The 18,531-nt window shown below is 45.5% G+C and overlaps 1 protein-coding gene across 4 annotated transcripts in view; it reads right to left on the bottom strand.

Moving 5' to 3' along the window:
- Window positions 1–18,531, bottom strand: part of P4HA2 (prolyl 4-hydroxylase subunit alpha 2) — a 285,306-nt gene that overhangs the window by 61,936 nt on the left and 204,839 nt on the right. For all 4 annotated transcript variants that reach the window (XM_078653103.1, XM_078653102.1, XM_078653104.1 and 1 more), the window contains one exon: window positions 11,669–11,739. In XM_078653103.1, the coding sequence (XP_078509229.1) occupies window positions 11,669–11,739 (71 nt within the window). The remainder of the gene's footprint in view (window positions 1–11,668; window positions 11,740–18,531) is intronic.

The raw sequence follows: 18,531 nt of genomic DNA on the forward strand, positions 1-18,531 counted from the left end.
AATATGAAGTTAAGTGAAAACCGTCTGTCTGAAAGATGAGTGCACACAATTGGCCCAAACCACTACTCAGCATTATTGGGCCTGCTGTATACCTGCTACCTTACAAAAGTAACCTATCTAAAACAAAACAGTCTGGCCACCTGGGTCATAGTGTCACCAGGGTAAAATCAGACCGTGCATTTCATTCATAAGTAAATCAAATACTACATTTTCGAAAACAGACTTTTTTTTGTTTAAATTTGTTTATTGGGTTTTCTGCATTCATTCTGACAGTTATAGTTCAGTACATTAGTGCGATGCTGTGGAGACACAATAACAAGAAAAACTAGGTATACATTCTCAAACATGAGCATTATGTTGTCCGACCGTTCTGGAATTGTGTGGCCCAGTGTTACATACATCATATTCCTGCAGCGTTAATGTTGTATACCTCAAAATAATAAAGACCTGTCGGGGGAAAGTAACCCACCCCTCTTAGCACAATAACGACCCTGCGTCACTTGTAGGTGTAATCTGTCGTCCTGGGTGTACCTGACGGGGTCGGCGTGATGTGTATCCCTTGGTGTTGTCGTATCAACCTTGTCCGTATGCGTTACCAATAAATCTCGGGCGGGGGGGGGGCCCTTCCAGTTTAAACTTGCTATCTTTTCTAACTATTGGAGCAAACCATAGGAAGGGAGGAACTAAAGGGGAGCGGGGGTTTTCCAACTGTGCTTTGATGGGATTTCTCTTATCCCTGGATTCCTACTTCGGTGACGGGTGGAGAAGCGGTAGCGTGCGCGGGGCGGTGGGGGCCGTGGACTCGAGTCCTTGCAGCAGTCCCTACTCTACCGAGGGGTGGCCACTCTATGTGGGTACCACTCCTGATTGGGTCCGGGGTGGCGGATTTTGTCGTGGCGTCTCTGAGGTACAGGGGGCTGGAGTGGCCGGCTCGGTCCGGGACTGTGAGGCCGCGGGTGTCTCTGGTGGGTTTGTTGCCTGTGTAAATTTGTGCATTAATTGTGCCCACTCTAAAGAAATAGGGTGTTTGCGGATTCCCTTCAATTCTTCCTCCCGGAGTGTCTCTTCCTCAGCTTTTCCCCATTTGTTCATGGCGCCTACCCAGGCTGCTTCCGGAGGCCCTGTAGGGGACCTCCAGTGCATGGCTATTCCCCTTTTTGCCAAGAGGATGGCTAGGGACTTAAATCTGTATTGTACTTTCTCGGTTTTCCGCCTGCGGAAAATCCCGAGCACACATGCCTCCCATGTGGACATAGTCGTGATGTTAGTGACTCCCGTGAGTGTCCGATGTACCCTGTCCCAAAAACCATTGAGTATGGGGCAGTCCCAGAACATGTATTTGAAGTCTGCTGCTGGGGCTTGACAGCGAGGGCATGCAAAGTGTGTATCTGGGAAGAATTGGTGTGGGCGGTGCGGTGTGAGGTAGGCTCTGTGGAGGATATTAAACTGTATATTTCGGAATCGCTCATTTCTGGAGACTTTTTTGGGGTATTCCAGGGTTGTGTTCCATTCTTTGTCATGGACTACCCTGCCTATGTCTGTTTCCCATTTTTGACGCAAGGGCTGAAGGGATGGGAGGATCAGCTCACGCACTGCCTTACAAAGCCAAGTGACCATGTGTAATATTGTGTGGAACACTGGGTGTGTTGGAGGTTCCCCAGCGTTAGGTTTCCAGTACCTACGGCTGCTATCTAGTATCTGCCTGTGCATTAAAAATTGCCCGGGTGGGAGATCGTACTGTTCCATCATCTGGTCGTATGTCTTCAGCTGCCCCTCCTCAAAGAATGATTCTACCTCTGTAACTGCCAGATCTGTCCATACCTGGAGCGCACCCGGTGTGTAGTACGTGTCCCCTTTTGGAAAGCCCACCAACGGTAGTAGGGGCGAGTATGGTGGCCATGTTTTAGACATATGATGTATTCTCATCATACAGGTGCGGGCTATGGACACCTGTATTGGCCTCGTGCGTAAGGGTTTAGTACCCGGCAGCAGCATTCTTTGGATTGCCGGTTGCGGCATGAGGCCCTCCATAGTGATTGTCTCCCCTATGTGGCGTCCCACTGTCCCACTGTCCAATACGATAGCCATTGGAGCTGTGCCGCGGGGCCTGGTAAATGCTGGAATAATATGTGTGGAAGACTTGTAAGATCTCAGGTTGGGAGGTCTGGAGCCGTCCGGTTTGATCCTTCACTTCCGTGACTGGTTTCAGGTCGGGGTCCTGCTTAGCAAGTAAGGCCAGAAGTGTCCCTCCCCTGTTGCCCTCCCGGTGTACCCTGGCAGCGTATACTTTGAAATGATATTTGCGGAGGTCCCTTAGTGTTTCCGCGTATCTTGTTTTGGTATTCGGCTACTCGTTCCGGGGTGGTCTCGCCACGGTCCTCCCTTTTCAGTAGAGTTGCTAGGGTGCATTCCGTGTCAAGTAGCGCCTTCTAAAGTATTTTGCGCACACCCACTATTTGCTGTATACAGTGACCCCTTGCCACCACTTTGTGTATATCCCACTCTAAGAGTCGTGAGGATGCTGTTCCCGCGTTTATTGTGAAGTGTTCCTGTAAGTGTTCCCCGTGATCATGTGTAAAGGCCTGATCTGTGAGAAATTCCCGGAGTAGCTTCCATGTGGGTACTGGGGTGTGAGGCGGTCTCCACATAAGGGTCAGTGAGTGGGCATTTTGATCTGATAGCACCCTCCCCAAATAATCTGTGTGTTGTACTTCGGAGTGTAAGGCTGCCGAGCATAAAAATCTGTCTAGGCGCCCACCGTAGATCATGGGGAATGGAGTGAAATGATAAGGTCCCCCTCTCTCGCTCGGTTTCACATTTTCTCTTTTTCATCTGCCTGAGTTCCTTTATTTCACACTGTCTTCCAAATACAGTTTAGTGGTGGGGTGTTGTGCCCTCCATGCATCTATCAATGCCCAGTATTTTACCCATATGTTGAAGAGTTCTGTTTGTCTATAGAGTGGTGAATGTGCCGGTGGGGGGCGGGAGCAGTCCAAGTCTGTGTCTAAGACACAGTTGTAATCTCCACCTAATATCCAGGGAGTGTTGAGCTAATATTTTCGTGAGGCGGCTCCAGAACACGTCTTGCTCCACATTAGGGGCATATATACTGCCTATCAATACCGATTGCCCGTCCAAGAGTCCCTCTATCAGCACGTATCGCCCTTCCTTATCCACCACCCTTACCTGTTCCTTAAAGGTGGTACATGGCCTGATCCAAATCAATGTCCCTCTAGCCAACGCTGAGTACCCAGTGGCACAAGTGGTGCCTCTCCATTTCCTCTGTAATCGTTCGACCTCCAATGTCGTCAGATGAGTCTCTTGTAATAGGGCTATGTGTGCCTGCTGTCTCTTTAGATAGGCATACACTGCGTAGCATTTGCTTGCCGTGTGCAGTCCCCTCACGTTTAGTGTAACAAATGTAATGTCCATGTTAGGGACTCTCGTCATGTCTGTGATTACTTACATATGCCTCCTTTCTATCCTGCTCCACCACATGGCCAGGGCCTACCCCGCCCGCCCAGCCACCCTCCACACACCCGACATCAGTCCAGCTGTTTGCTCCCGCAAGAGTACCAGGAAAGTGATGGGGAAGGGGGAACATAAAAACAACTTTCGGGAAACATTCCTAAGATAAGGGGCCTATTCCTCGACACAATAAGTTCGCAGTGTACATCTCGTGCTGTGTCTAGTTTGTTTCATGCGGGGGGGGGCATTTTGGCGTCGCCACTGGTGGTCAATGTTCTGGCTACCCCCTTCAAGGTGTATCTGTGAGTGTGTTCGCACCTGCCATTACCTTCATCTTTGGTTCGTGATGCTTGCCGGTGGCCATCTGCATGGAATATCTTGCTCTTACCAAGTCGCCGTCATGTCGTGGTTCATATCAGCGTGTCAGCAGTTTGTGGGGTCACCAGTGGTGGTGAGACTGAGCTCTCTCTGGAGGTGTGAGTGTCTTGTGTTCTTCCTCCTCTGACGTGAAGATATGTGGGCCACATTCTCCCTCCGAGCTATCTGCCGTGCGTCGGGCCTCCGCCGCCGCTTGCAAGGCTCTTCTTCGGTCCGCTATTATTTGTTCCAGATCCGGGGAATTTCTGATGCCGGGGATGGACGGACGATTCAGCTGTGTAAGGGCGTCCCGTTCAGAGCGCAGTCGCCGCTTATTGGGGAGTCCATGATGTGGCGTGGCTCTGCGTTCAGGCAGGTCATCGCCGTGTTGCTCCAACCAATTTCTCGCCTCTGCTGGGTCTGTGAAGAAGTGCGTAGATCCTTCGTGAATAATTTTTAGGCGGCTGGGAAGAGGAGCGCATACTGCACGTTGTTATGATGTAGGGTTTGTTTCACCGCAAGGAATGTGGCTCCGCTGACGTTGTACTGCCTGGGAATAATCTGGGAACAGCATTACGTGTTTGTCCTCCACTCTGACTGTTCTCGCTTGTCTAGCTGCTCGCAGTACCGCGTCCCGGTCTTGATAATGTAGCAGTTTGAGCAAAAATGGCCTGAGTGGGGAACCCGCGGGTGGCTTCCGGGCTGGAACCCTGTGCGCTCTCTCAACCGAAAAGAATGGTGATAGGTCCTGGGCCTTTGTGAAAGTTTTAATCCAATTCTCTATATAGCGTATGGGGTCTACCCCCTCCACACCTTCCGGTAAGTTGAGGACTCGTATGTTGCTCCGGCGAGAGCGGCCCTCCGCATGTGGTGGGTCTCCATTCTGTTTTCTCCCCGAGGGCCCTGGGTAGGGCTGTCTCCTCGTTGCCGGCGCTGGTGTCATGGTCATTGGTCGCTGCTGTCTCCCCATTTCCACTATGGCTAGGTGATGGACCCCGAAGGCATACCCTGCGTAGTCAGGACGGGTGGACTCCACACGTGGGGGCGCAATCCGTCTTCTCCTCACCCACTCAGCAGTGTTCCTGGTCCTGTAGGTTAGAAAGGACCCCTGCGGCTGTCCGATAGCTGGCGGCACCCACTGCCACCTGTGTCAGGGTATGGTCCACATCTTCTGCACCTCCGGGATCTCGCGGTGAGAAAGGGGGGGGTCCAAGGTTCTCTTGTGCCTGCTGTTCTGGGAATTATCCCTCTCAGCATATTGTAATCGGTGTGGTCCGGAGTGAATTATCCCACGCTGCAAGTATCCCGCCGTAGGGGTAGCCTTCTCCGTGCACTATAGTAGATTGTGTTGCAATTCAGGATGTAGCACTAGAGGTCCTCTATTATGGGGATAGCCTTCCCTATTCACTATGGTCAGTGTGGTCCAAGGCAGGGTGGCTCGCGCCGCAGACTTTTCACAGTGAGATGTCCCTCTCAGTGCACTGTAAGCAAGTGGTCCAGAGTAGGGTGCAGCCCCCGGCCTCCGGTTCTGTGCACCACTGTTTTTTGGCTTCAGATAAACCACTCACCGACCGTCACCCAGGTAGGTCCCATCACCTTCCTGCAAGACCTGTCACTGGCCTGCAGATGGATTAGGGCAGAAATACCGTGAGGCAAGTCAGTTCATGCGGGCATGTGGGGCTGCAATACTCCACTATCAGGCTCTAAATGCAGGTCCCAGGCACCACCCTCCCGCCGCCTGGCCCCCAGGCGGACTTTTTTCTTGTTAGTAGGCCCAGACCGACAGGATGCAGGAAGGCCGCACTGCCGCGGCCTCGCGTAGATTCCTCTTCCTGGCTACGGGGCCCCGCCTGCCGTCTCCTCCCACTTGGCTGGCTTCCCCCCTCCTGGGGCCTCGCAGCGGATCCACTCACCGAGGCCCCGGGGGTTTTTCCGATCAGGATTAGCGCCCATCACTCCGTGCCGCGGGGAGGCCACCAGCACCCGGCCTGGAGAGTAGCCGGGATCCTCGCCGCTCACCGCACGCAAGTAGGCCACACCACCCCGGGCTTTCCTGGCTTTCGTCCCCAGTCTACGGAGGCCTGCCTGCCGATCTCGCTCTGCTGACCCCGCCGCTCGGTAATTTCTCGGTGTATCCCTCTTCCTGGGGTCTTAGTGGTGCGCCAGCCACTCGTCGGGATTCCGGGGGTCCAGGGCCGCATGCGCGGTCCACCGAGTCTCTTCCCTCAATTTGCGACGGCGGCCGCCATTACGGGGATCAGAGTTCCCCTGAGTTTTGCCGCGGCTCGTACCAGCAGACCCTCACTACAGGCTGACTCTACCGGGCACCACGACATCCAGGGAGGGTTCCGGTGCAAATATATATTACTTAGGGTAACATATCGTCAGGATTTTGTAGGGTAAACACCACTCGTGGCCGGACCAGCACAGGAACACGTCTAGCCGGCCATGCTATCAGGCCACGCCCCTTTCGAAGAGACCTTTGGTGATATTAAAGGTAGGGCAATTGTATAACGAATGCCTTACCAGTGTCATTGTTTGCAGGCAAAATGAAATTATATTACGACACTCCAATCATAATAGGAAGTGCAGCAGTAAACAACAGGAATCATGAACGTGAGTCATGCGTAAACATTCCTTTAGTGAGAGCACCATCTATCTGTTGGAATATCCATTATTACTAATATGGCAACAAGGCCCGCTCTACAACAGCAGTGGGCAGTGCCAAATGGAAAGTTCTACAAAACCATGCGAACTGCAGAGGTGAGATTATTTGATTCGCGGGTGGATTGAGTTAACATAACAATTACAGAGAGTGGTGATGGTTTAAACAGCATCAGTCACTGTACCCAAACAGGTCTTGTTTCTTCCGACCATGGGGAATATTACCAAGTATTCAAAAACAGAAATGGGACACCAGCCTTCAACAAAAGTATCTGCCATTCGAGACAAAAACATTGCAAAGCCTAACCTGAAAAAGCAGAGAACTAGGGCTGGAGTCTATGGGCTGTAGAAAAAAATAGTGTTCACAAAGAGAGTGTGGCATTAGAGATCACATTCAGAGCTATGCTATGCCAAAAGGCACTCTGGACTAACCTTGTCGGAACACCGTAGGGAGGAAAAAGACTGCAAGGTGTAACAATAATTTTTCACATTGCTATCCATTAAAGATTTGCATCCTGGGCACTATCTTGCCATCTAATGGTTTCCACATTTTTGTTTTTTGCTAGTATGAACACTACTCCATGCGTACTGACATTTCTGAAACATTACGATAAGAGATCGTCAGTCTGCTGTTTCCAGTGTTGCTGTACTTTAAAGAAATATCATGTAGTGAGGCAGAGCGAATCACCCTCATGCTGGGCTTGGGGCCAAAGAGGCTGGCTGTTTTAGGTAAGGTCACATGTCTTTTCACTGGCTTTATCAGTAAAGTAGTTTTCCTGGGCAAGCTAAAGGAGTGAAGTAGACTGCACTTTTCCTACAAGGCTAATTTGCATCAGACTAACTTTAATTCTCAAACACATGAAAAGTTGGGTGCATGTTAGATGAGGGTTAAACAAGTTGTGTGATCTTTCCTAAAATATATATGTGACATCATGTCTTATGAAATATCACATTTGTGGGTTTCATCAACAGTTATCAATTCTGCAATTTTCCTCATGCAGCAGCACTAGATTATGTGAACTTAGTGCAGTTTATACTGATGCACTGGCCTCTAAGCATGAGATGCATTTCTGTGTTTGCTACTAGCCAGCATAGCATTGGACCACATGGAAGCTGGAGGCAGATGAACATTTTTCTCTTGTTTACTTTAAAAGTAACACACTGCTGCACAGAAGACGGTAGGAAGAATAACCCAGTTACATTAAATAGTACTTTTAATATAAAAAAACGACTCATTATGTACTCAATCAGTATGAACTTTTTGGTTTCACTCTTGTCTTGTCCACAAGTGAATCGCGGGATCTCTCATACCCTAATGAAGCTCAAACAACTAGATGCAGACTAGGTGCAGAAAAGACAAAAGGCTTAGGGACTTAAAGTTGGACATATGGAATTCAATTCAACTATCATTATTAAAGCAGTAAATAGCATTTTATCCTCCATAAATTTCGCACAGAAAACGTAAAAAATCAGGCTTTTTTACTTGATTTTACCCATTATTAGCTGTTAACCTAGTCATGGTCACCAACCTTCTCCAGAGAATGATAACCGAAAATAGGCTTACATGAACAATGAAATAATCAGGTGGTAATCAATCTCTTATGACCTGCCTCTCTGGCTTGAAGCCTACTGGCTAAACCCCACCACCAGAAAGGTTTCTGGCAGAGTTAAAGCTGCCATACTCTTACTAAGCTTCAAAGTACAACTGTCTTCAAGCATGATCTGCATATCAACAGCTGGTTTGGAACCAATCTGAGAGGAGGAGGACTGGCTTCTCTTGCACCATCATCCTCTGAGTTAGCAGGGCCAACAAACTGTTGAAGTCACTGGCGCTGTTATAAAGTAGTTTCATGTAAAAGAGGAATAAAATACTGTCAAGTTAGAAACTTCTGATGTGAAATAAACAAGAGGGGCGAATTCAGTGTACGTAATGTCAGCAAGTACAGGAAAGCCTACTGGCACAAGCCTGACAACTTCAAACAGGTTAGAGATCTACAACCCCACATAAAACATTTCACTTGTAGTTCTTGAAGGTGCAGTCAGCAGCAATAACTGTTCATGAAAGAAACAAGAAGGTGGCCCAAACAATTGACTGTAACAGGGGAGATCAAAGGAGCAGATATAATTATGAATGTCTTTTCCAAGTACAAGAAATAAATAAGGTGCATATTTTTTAGTTTTACTACCATAAAGGAGTCCTGTCACCCCTGCAACAAAAAGGTAGTAGACTCAAACGTGTAGACTAAACATATGACAGGGAAAATGGAACTGATAATTATCTGGATTATACACAAGGTGTATCAATTAAAACAGAGTGTTGTCGTGGATTCTTTACATTTTGTAAACCTTTAAAGTTCCTAAAATTACTTTGTAATAGGCATTCCAAAACAACTGTTACCGGGACAAACTTAATCCATATTTAGGTGACATAGTGGGACTGTATACAAGTACTGCATAATAGAAGAATGCTGGATTGTTTATTGGTGATCCATTTTACCATGATGACGCTTTTCACATTCTGCATGTCTCACTGTTGATTATCATGACATTTAACTTTCTTTCTGACCAATCCATCTCTTCCTGTAGACCTTATGTCCGTTCATCCTACCTCGATCTCATATTTAGTTGAGCCCTTTTGCAAATATTAAATCCGTACAATTTCTGCCATCAATGCTATACAGTAATTCATAGACAAACACTGTTTTTAACTAACATATTCAACAGGAAGGTGAATTATGAAGTATGCCTAGTGCCTTGAAGCAAACATTCAGAAGGTCGATTTGTAATAGAAAAAACATGTGGCTAATTTCATATCTTCTCAGTCTTTGACCACAGATTATCTCTCTGCCCGAAACTGTACAAAAAGTAACATTTTGGTTTATTTTCATAAAACCACCACTAGTGCACCACAGATAAACTGCATGGAAAATCTTGCCCTCCTAGGGTTACCATGTCTACATTTTATCATTCCTTCAGATAGAATGCAGTGATTTTGGGCCGCCTGTTCAATCCCAGATTATACTTTATCAATGTTTCAAACGTGTGCTTTTCTTAGAAATTCATTACACAATAATAAATATCCAATCAAATAAAGTTTAAAATGCTTTCGTCAAACTTTCTTTGTCCACAGAAATAATTAATCATGTTTACAGGGCTTTACTGCCCATGCAAACATAAGAACTATGATCCAACTAGGAATCTATGATCACCCTCCTTAAATTTGAGTGATTATCACATCTCTACGGGAGTTTTGCCAAACTTTTCCCAAAACTTTAGATTACGATCATAATCGTATTACAAGCTGAAAAAACAATCTGGTCTTTATGAATTTTTTATTCTCTAACAATTGGCTTCTTGGCTTCATGTTTGAGCCAAGAATATAGATCACACTGTTAGATTAAATGGAAAAAGTTCTCCAGTTCAAGCTGTTACATTATTACGTAAGGCAGAAGATATTTGGTGTTCGTTTAAATGTAAATAGTAAAACCGTAAAATACATTTGGCTGCCAGCCTACGACTGCATTAGCAGTTCTCCTCTTTAGAGAGACTTCGGCCAAGTTCCCAACGGTCGTCATCATCAATCTAGATGAAAAGAAGCCTTTTTTGATGCAATGGTGCAAGCATCGGCTGGTGAACACTTCCAGTTCAAATGGCCATTCTGCACTGCTGACTTCAGATCATTTAGCCTGGCACATAACCACCAGACAATGACACTTTACTTAGGACTCCAAGTTCTAGTATGTATCTTTGTCTGGTTAATGCCTGTTTTAATAAGGTTATTACATGGTAAACATCTTGATTATTCTGTCTTAATTCCTAGCCTTGGTCCAGCCCATACCTACTTAACTAAGAATCGCTCTTCAATGACACGCACAAAAGTATAAGGGCCCACATTCTGCCACTTACCTTCTTGCTTCCTATTTTAGCCTAATTGGAACCTATCTGTTCCAGGTCTTAACATGATCAAACATTTTAACAGTGGGTTACTGTGTGCTTTGTACCATTGCTGTTTTTTTTTCTTAGAGCCCTATTCAATGCTAATTTTCCAGTCCTGCATATGTTTTAGTTGCCTGAATTCCCACTGACTTGCCTGTAAAGCACACTTACGCGTGTGAGGATCTGGGGGCTATGCTACATAAAACTGTACTAAAATAAATACATACAATTTCATGCACTTAAAATACAAAACCGTGCGGTGGGTGGGTAATGTGCACGCTGTCGGCACCTAAAGCTGACTTTTTTCACATAACCTGGTCCTGTCCACACCTACTGCCCTTCTGGGAGGGAGTGAAATTTCGGCGGTCATGGAACACACTTTTACGCTGGGACCTCGTGAGGTGTTGGGGATTCTAGTTCTGAGAGGAGTTTTATTGGTGTGGTAACCCTTGTGGCCAAACTGGGACATTGCCTGCTGCAGGAGGCGCCGGTAGGCCCCCTGACTAGAGGTGTAGCGAAAGGGTGTTGATTGGTGTGTGCACCAGGAAGGGCCTGTATGTGAAGCCCGGAATTGCCCTCAAAAGCATGCAAAGATATGGAGAAAGTGGTGTGCTCACTTTGGAGTACCTGTATAAATATATGGTGTGGTTGGTGCCATGTGATCAGATTAAGTGGGTTGTTATCTCAAATGTGTACATTTCAGTGGACGCAGCTGGGTATTATTGTAAATATCAATATAATATGGTATTTTAAAAAAATACAAAACCTACATTGAAGAACTACAATGAGACAGAAACTTAATTCCGGTTCAATCTTAAGAAAAACGCCCTAGCAACTGGAAACACGTACATCATTTTAAAGCAATTTAATGTTGTATTAGCAATCTCAGCAAATACTTTATTTTCCTGTGTTTAGGTTAAATAGGTTTACTTTTTAATAAGACTGTATAGGCAAACATTCTACTTGTTAGTGTTTAGATGCCCAAATTCCACATTAATTACACAACAAGGAACACATAAAATAAAGTGCAAGTGTCCAAGCTATTAAGTTTCCCATTTCAAGACATAACTGTACTACTGCTAGATAGTGGGGCGCTTCGTCACGCGCCAGGACCACGTAGGTTAGAGTGTGCAGGCATGCAGGCAAGCGAAAACATTAACAGCCAAAGCATGCAAGCTTTGCCACCCCACTCAGGTTGTCTAACCCATGAAGAAGAGCAGTGCAATAAACATAATCACCTTACCTTTTGGAAACCCTGTAGTTTGCAACGGTTAGCACACCTGTTTTAGGGTCACGGACGGTGGCACGTGCCAACTGTGTCAAGACAAAATGCCCAGAAAACAGAGAGTGAGTTGGAAAAATCTCTTTGGGAGCACTTCGACTGCCATTAAGTTTCAGGTTAACCTAAAAACCAGATGTACGACTGAAAACGCTCAGAAAATGTTTGACGTCATTTTTGAGGATAAAAATTGTCAAAGTTAATTATGGAGTGAAAACCCACCAGAACACATGATCGAGTGCCCACTGCGTCACTACGGCCTTCTACATAAAGAGAGTATATGGCAGCATCAGAGGGTTAATAGGAATGTACAGTGGACATCCCAAACAATTTAAATGCTCTGTTCGCTACCAGTTTGAGCATCCAATCAAAAACTATTACCTTGCACACTGTCTGCACCACTATAAAAAAACAAAAAACAAATCCTGAATCTAGTATCCATAACGGAGATAGCGGAAGGTGTAGAATGTGTCCTGAAGAGAGTAGTGATGAAAACTCATCGCCACCCTTGTGGTTCCATATTTTGTATCAGTGCTGCTGATGACGACAGCATCCTTTGTGTGGTTATACTAAAAAGGTGATGGGTAAACCTAGAAGCATCACTAACAAAAAGGCAAGAGCGAAAGGACCGGTCAAGAACATGCAACCAAATATGTATATCTATAGAATGTAGATTCTGGGCAAACCGATTTGTAGCTTCTAACTTACTTACACCTCAGGCCTCGTGCATGTTAAGTGAAAAGTAAGACGAAGAGCAGTTGTAGGTTCAAAATCATGTGGGTATATTATATAACACAGGAGTGGTTCATAAGGTGGAAACAACGTGATACATGAAATAAATCAGACATTCTGTGACTGTTCTGCATGAGCACCATAAGCAATACAGTTAATGTAGTGGGCATCCAAGGCAGCGCCTGGATTTGTTTATGTGGCACTTGAGGTTTTTCAATAAGTCAATGAGGCTTTTCTGGGCACACTGGCTGCATAAAAAAGGCTGCATATGACTTTGGATTGTATACATGGTTATGTAATGCTGCACTTGGCATCTTATGGCAGTCACCTGCCTATGATGGTAGCACTGTAATCGCTACATGGAAGGAAAGAAAAAGTAACTTACTTTTGGTAGCAATATTTCTGGTGGATTTTGTATCTTTCCACACATTCATAACTTTCAGAACATTCCAAGGACCCATACTGGATCCAAAATATTTTCCTCAAGTTATAGTTCACCAGCCCCACCTGGTTGTATCTCATGACTCCATTTGTGGTTCTGTCCCAGCAGTACAACACTGGTCTACATATGGAAACTCCTGCCACAAGCTTTAGGTGAAAGCTTAATAAGAGCAGATAATAAAAAACAAGAATAATTGTATACCTTGTATCCCTATAATAAATGGTACTAACACAAAAAGGGGGAGAGAGGTTGGTGGGGATAATTCAGGAAGATACAGGGGCCAACAGAAATATAATTATTGCAGGTAAGCAACTTTTTCTACCAATACATATTTCTTCTTGTGATTTCCTCACCTCATGAAAGTGCACTAAAGAGGTACCCATCAAGAAGAGGGACAAAATTGTACAGATTAACCAACAAAATAATGCAACCGCACTAGTATAGTATCCATTACTACACATCATTTTCACCAGACAATAATTGCTGGCAAATATATGTAGAGAAGACCTAGAGACTAGTTGGCAATTATCAACCACTGGAATACCCCAGGTAAGACCAGGAGAAGATACCATGGCCCTTATAGATAGTGCATAAATGTCAGCCAGGGGATCTTTTTTAGCCAAAGTGTAGCAGATTTTAATACCAAGAATGAAAAGATGTGAGATAGTGCACCTGAGCACTACTTTGTCCTTCTTGACTGCATCACAACCGTTGAAAAGTAACATCTGCTCACTCAGACCATGTCCTAACAACAAAGTGGGAATCAGCTTGCCTAGGGTCCAGCTTTTGTAGCCTCTCATTCTCCTACATGGTGGGATGAGGTTGAAAACAGAAAGATGAAAGGATGATGGACTGGTCCATTTGGAGGAAGGTACTTCCTTTGGTGGTAAGAATGGTCAAGTGCAGAGATCGGTAACCAGCAGCCTGATTAATAAGGTTGCATTTTTCCTCCACTATGGGCCGAAGTAAGCAACACTAGAAAGAGTCTAGTTGGTTAGAAGGCGAATAGAATAACTATGAATTGGTTCAAACAGTGATGCAATGAGAAGGAAAAATGTACTTACTGGTAACAATAGGTTTTGCAGTTTGTAGCGCTTTAGAATTACATGCTTTGCACACTCCTGCCATTAAGTGTAGAGCCAGAAACATTACAGATAGTTTTTCTTCAAACGAGGAGTACTGATTTCCAGGTGACTTGCAATGCCTACCCCTGAAACCCACAGTGCAGGGGTTTCTGACTACCTCAGATTGTTTGCACAAGAGCTAAAAGTGCAAGAGTGTAGATGCAAAGCATTGTAATGTCTATGAAGAAGATAGGAAGGTTTAGAAACATTGTGGAAAGTAGCAAAAGAGTTTGTGAACTCGCAGTCGTGGAGACGGGTAGGCTGCATGCAGATCGATAGCACTATGAACTGTATACTCTTTGTTACTGGTCAGTATATGTTTCAGTTTTCAGCATTTGTAGATCGTTTACATAGGTTAATATGCAGTGCCTCTCCCCTAAAGCGGTGGGTTGTGAGCAGGAAAGGAAGACATGTGAAGCATGCTTTTTAAGACAGTTAGTTCTACTGGTGCATCTTGGCGTGCATGTCTGCACAGCGCTTAGTGAAGTTGTGGTGGCTAAACCAAGTAGCCGCCTGAGGTGTGGTCCCAGTCTTTTGTGCAAATTTCGAGAAGGGCCCTGGAAATTCTTCACTGGAGTCAGAATTATGAGAGGACACTTTACACATCCTTGTAATGAGCATCATCACCCATGAGGGTATCCTGCTGCTGAGCAGCAATGTGTATCTAGTCATGTGTACGGTAGGTTAGTTATTTGAAAAGGTAGATATTAAGCTTCTTGCGGAATTCAAGAAGAGGGGAGGAGGCTCTGATGTGGAGTGGGTTGCCATTCCACGATTTAGGAGTGATTTAAGTGAATGCCCGTCCTTCTGATCAAGTTCGGTGTATGAGTGGGATGTGTGCAAGTAGAAGTCCTGTAAAGCAGATGTCTCTAGGCTGTTGGTGGAATGAGGTAAGATTGTTTAGGTAGGCTCGGTCTAAGATGTATTGAGCGTTGAATGTGTTTTTGAGAGGTTTGAAATGAGCACGTTATGTATCAGAGCCAGTGGAACTCCTTCAGGTGTGGTGTGATGTGATGTCAGTTTTTTGTGGAAGGTTGAGGATGAGTCAGGTAGCGGAGTTTTGGATAGTTTGTAGTCTTCTCGTGAGCTGTGTGGCGATGCTGGTGTACAGGGTCTTCCCACAGTCCAACTTGTTGGTGACTAGGGAGTGAGTGACAGCTTTTCTACTGTTGCTTGAGAGACATTTGACAATATTACTCAGCATCTGCTCAATTATTCCGATGTTCCTGGCATGGTTGCTGGGCGTGGGTGTGATTGTGAGTTCAGTCAGCTACCAGTTCAGAGTCCCATGGTGAGGCGTTCTTGCCAAAGATCACTACTTTTGTTTTGTCGGTGTAGATTTCAGATAATTGGCTTTCATCCAGTTAGCGATTTTGGTCAAGCAGGTGATGAACTTGTTTCTTGTGGTGTGGGTCTTGTCTGAGAAGGAGAGTATGAGTTGAGTGCCATTGGAGTAGGAGAAGATGTTGTGTGCACGGATGATGTTGGCTTGAGCGGTCAAGTATGCTTTGATGAGGGAAAGGCTGATCGATGAACCTTGCGCAACTTAGGAGATTACATTCCGGGCTTCTGAGGAGAAAGGTGCTAGACTGACAGCTTGTGCTCGATCATTAAGAAGGAGTAGATCCAATGGAGATCGGGTCCTTGAATTCCAAACCTGTGCATGTGGCTTAGGAGGATGGGGTAACCAGACCCTTGTTGGCTTCAGGGATACTGGATAGGCCTACCTTGTCATCATAGGAGTCGACTCCTTTGATGACCATGGTGGATAGTGACTCTGCGGAGTGTTAAGTAATACGCCCATCTACGATCATGTCAGTGCCAAGATTTCTTTGATCAAAATGTATCACAAGCTATTCACTTTCTTTCGTTGTGGTCCCGCAGTAGACAAAGTTTTGGGACATGATGCTTGTCCACCCATGAAAATGTATTGCTCTATGAACAAAATTTAAAATGTTGATGCTACTCTAAATTAGCCCTTCTCATAAACCTCAGGCCCATCTTCCAATTAGCTCCCAACGTAGTTTACAGTTGAAAGATGTGCTCGCTGTTTTTCCACAATGAAGCCCCAGCCCTGCAGTGATTAATGTGGAGCAACTCAGCACTTAAGGACATGTTTGAACCCGATGGCCGAATAATCTGAGGTGGCAGGTGTATTGTGTGTATCAAGGTGGAAGAATCATGTATCATGATATAAACTGAAATTCCTTTTTCAAAGAAAAGCAGTTTGCAGCATTCCAAACCCAACAGTAGATAACAGGAGTGTGCAAAGAATGTGTTCACAGCTACACATGGTACAAACAAGTTATTATTAAGTTTCTGTAAACAACATTACAATAAAGAGTGTAGGTAGATACATGTACACAAATCTATCAAGAAACCCACCACATGATATAATCAGAATAAAGAATGGTGATCAGGAAGACAGACTTTTAGAAACTATTAAACCCAGCTTAGCCAAATAATACTGGATGTCAGACAGAAGAGCCTCAAAAGGGCTTATGGCACCAAGAAACAAATTCATCCCAGTAACCAGAATAGACAGTCTCTGCGGACGGTTTCCGAGCAGCTAAGCTGACATCCAGTACCTCTGGCATTCAAATAACTGCTCAATCCCCATGCGTGCAGTTGGGGCATCTGAGGGTCGGGTGGAGACCCAACAATACTGCTGCACAAGCAGATCTATCTTGTCTGGGATGAGAAGAGGTGGCGAAATGCTAAGTTCTAACTTATAGGCAGGTTAAATCCTCCTTTTCGAATCCAGGGCAATGAGGATCAGCTTGGCATTAGGCTCCGGCACTTTCTGCACAACTTTCTAGAGCAGTGCAATTGGAAGAAATGCATAAAGTAGTCCCTGTGACCAGTTCAGTTTGAATGCATACCCCAAAGGTGGGAAATCAGAATTCAAAACTGGAGCATTTACGGTTTAGAATTGTGGCAAAGAGACTGATGAAGGGCAGTTGAATCTGGGAGAAGATCATGTTATTCACATTGGCGTAGAGCACCTATTCAGAATACTGGAGGGGCTGGTCACTCAGAACATCTGCTTTCACATTCAAAGGGCCTACCTCTGAGCTGCACTGGGACAATGCCCCCTAGCCTAAGCCCACAGTCACAACAGTATGACGTCCTATTTCTTCATGCACTGAGTCCACAAAACAATCTCACACTGCTGGTTTACAGTGGGCATTGATAGTGTTGTCTCAGAGGATTTGTACTGCAGGGCCCAATACTGCCCAACTGCCCTAATGCTCGCACATTTAAGGTGCAGTCTTTTTTCGGACACAGACCAATGGCCTTGCACGGTCACGTCCCCTAGATAATTTCCTGCCCCAAAGAAGAGACATCTATAACTATGGTGGCCTTTGATTGCAGAGGACTGCGAATCACCCACCATGGAACTGAAAGAGAACTACAACTAATCAATACTTGGGGAAAAAAGAGGAACATCTGCACCCAAGCCAAGACACTCAACTGATGGTACAGTAATTGCCACATGAGGCACTTGTCAGACACCAATGAAGTGACATCACCTGCAAACAGGTATTCTGAGCCAACAGGATTCATGAGGTAATTGAACCCAACAGATTAAGGTCCACATCTCTCTTTTGGGGCATAGTAGCCGGTGCTCCTCTTCCGTAAGGTCATCATTTCTGAGGCTATTTTTTGCAGCAAAGTAAGAACTCCTGCCTCCAAGACTGAGTTATTTGTTCAGGATTCTGTCTATCATTTGTTTGCGCAAATGGGATGGGTATGCCCAGTCGTGGGTCCAGGGAGGATCTGATCTGGGAGTGTGAGCAGGTTCAAGACTGAATTGCATATGGCTGGGTCCCAACTGGGGTGGCATGGTGAGCAAAAGAACAATGGATTTAACTCAGATCTCTTCACTGGGGGTGAATGTTAGATGTGTTCAGCATTCCATCCATCATTTGTTTGTGCAGCATAAAATACAGATTGGCCATAACCAGATAATCTGAATCTGAGCCTAGGAGTTCTTGTGTTCATGTGAACCTCTGGGCTCAAGAGGCTGCAAATTAAAAGAGGGGTTTACTCTGTCTCTCTCTAGCCTCCTGAATAATGTCTTCTTACTTCCATGGCTGATGCGGTACAAAAGCAGCTCCAAATGTGGTGTCAGAGATGTCAAAATAGGTGTCAAAGACAATTGAACCAGTGTCTTGGGGGTATTTGTAGACGTGGTACCAAGACAGCAGCCTCTAGAAGCACACAGGTGGCATTGGGGTCAGAGACATCAAAATCGCCAAGCTCGAAGGGTCTCACCCAACTTTGGGATTTGGAAGGGGCCCAGAGGGATGAAGAGCAGCCCTGAAGAACTCTAAAATGGCCAGATTTAAGTCCATGACATGTCATGGGTTGGCAGATGGAGGCAAAAAAATCTGTTTTAAGTTTTTTAAGGATGAGGATAGGCTTGAAGGAGGATGAGAAAGAAAATGGCATCAGGGAAGAGAAGTTACTAACTCTCTAAATGGTCCAGAAAGCTGCACCATTTTACGCAGGGTGAAGAGGACTTT

The sequence above is a fragment of the Lissotriton helveticus genome, chromosome 7 (assembly GCF_964261635.1).
Source record: "Lissotriton helveticus chromosome 7, aLisHel1.1, whole genome shotgun sequence".
Classification (NCBI taxonomy): domain Eukaryota; kingdom Metazoa; phylum Chordata; class Amphibia; order Caudata; family Salamandridae; genus Lissotriton; species Lissotriton helveticus.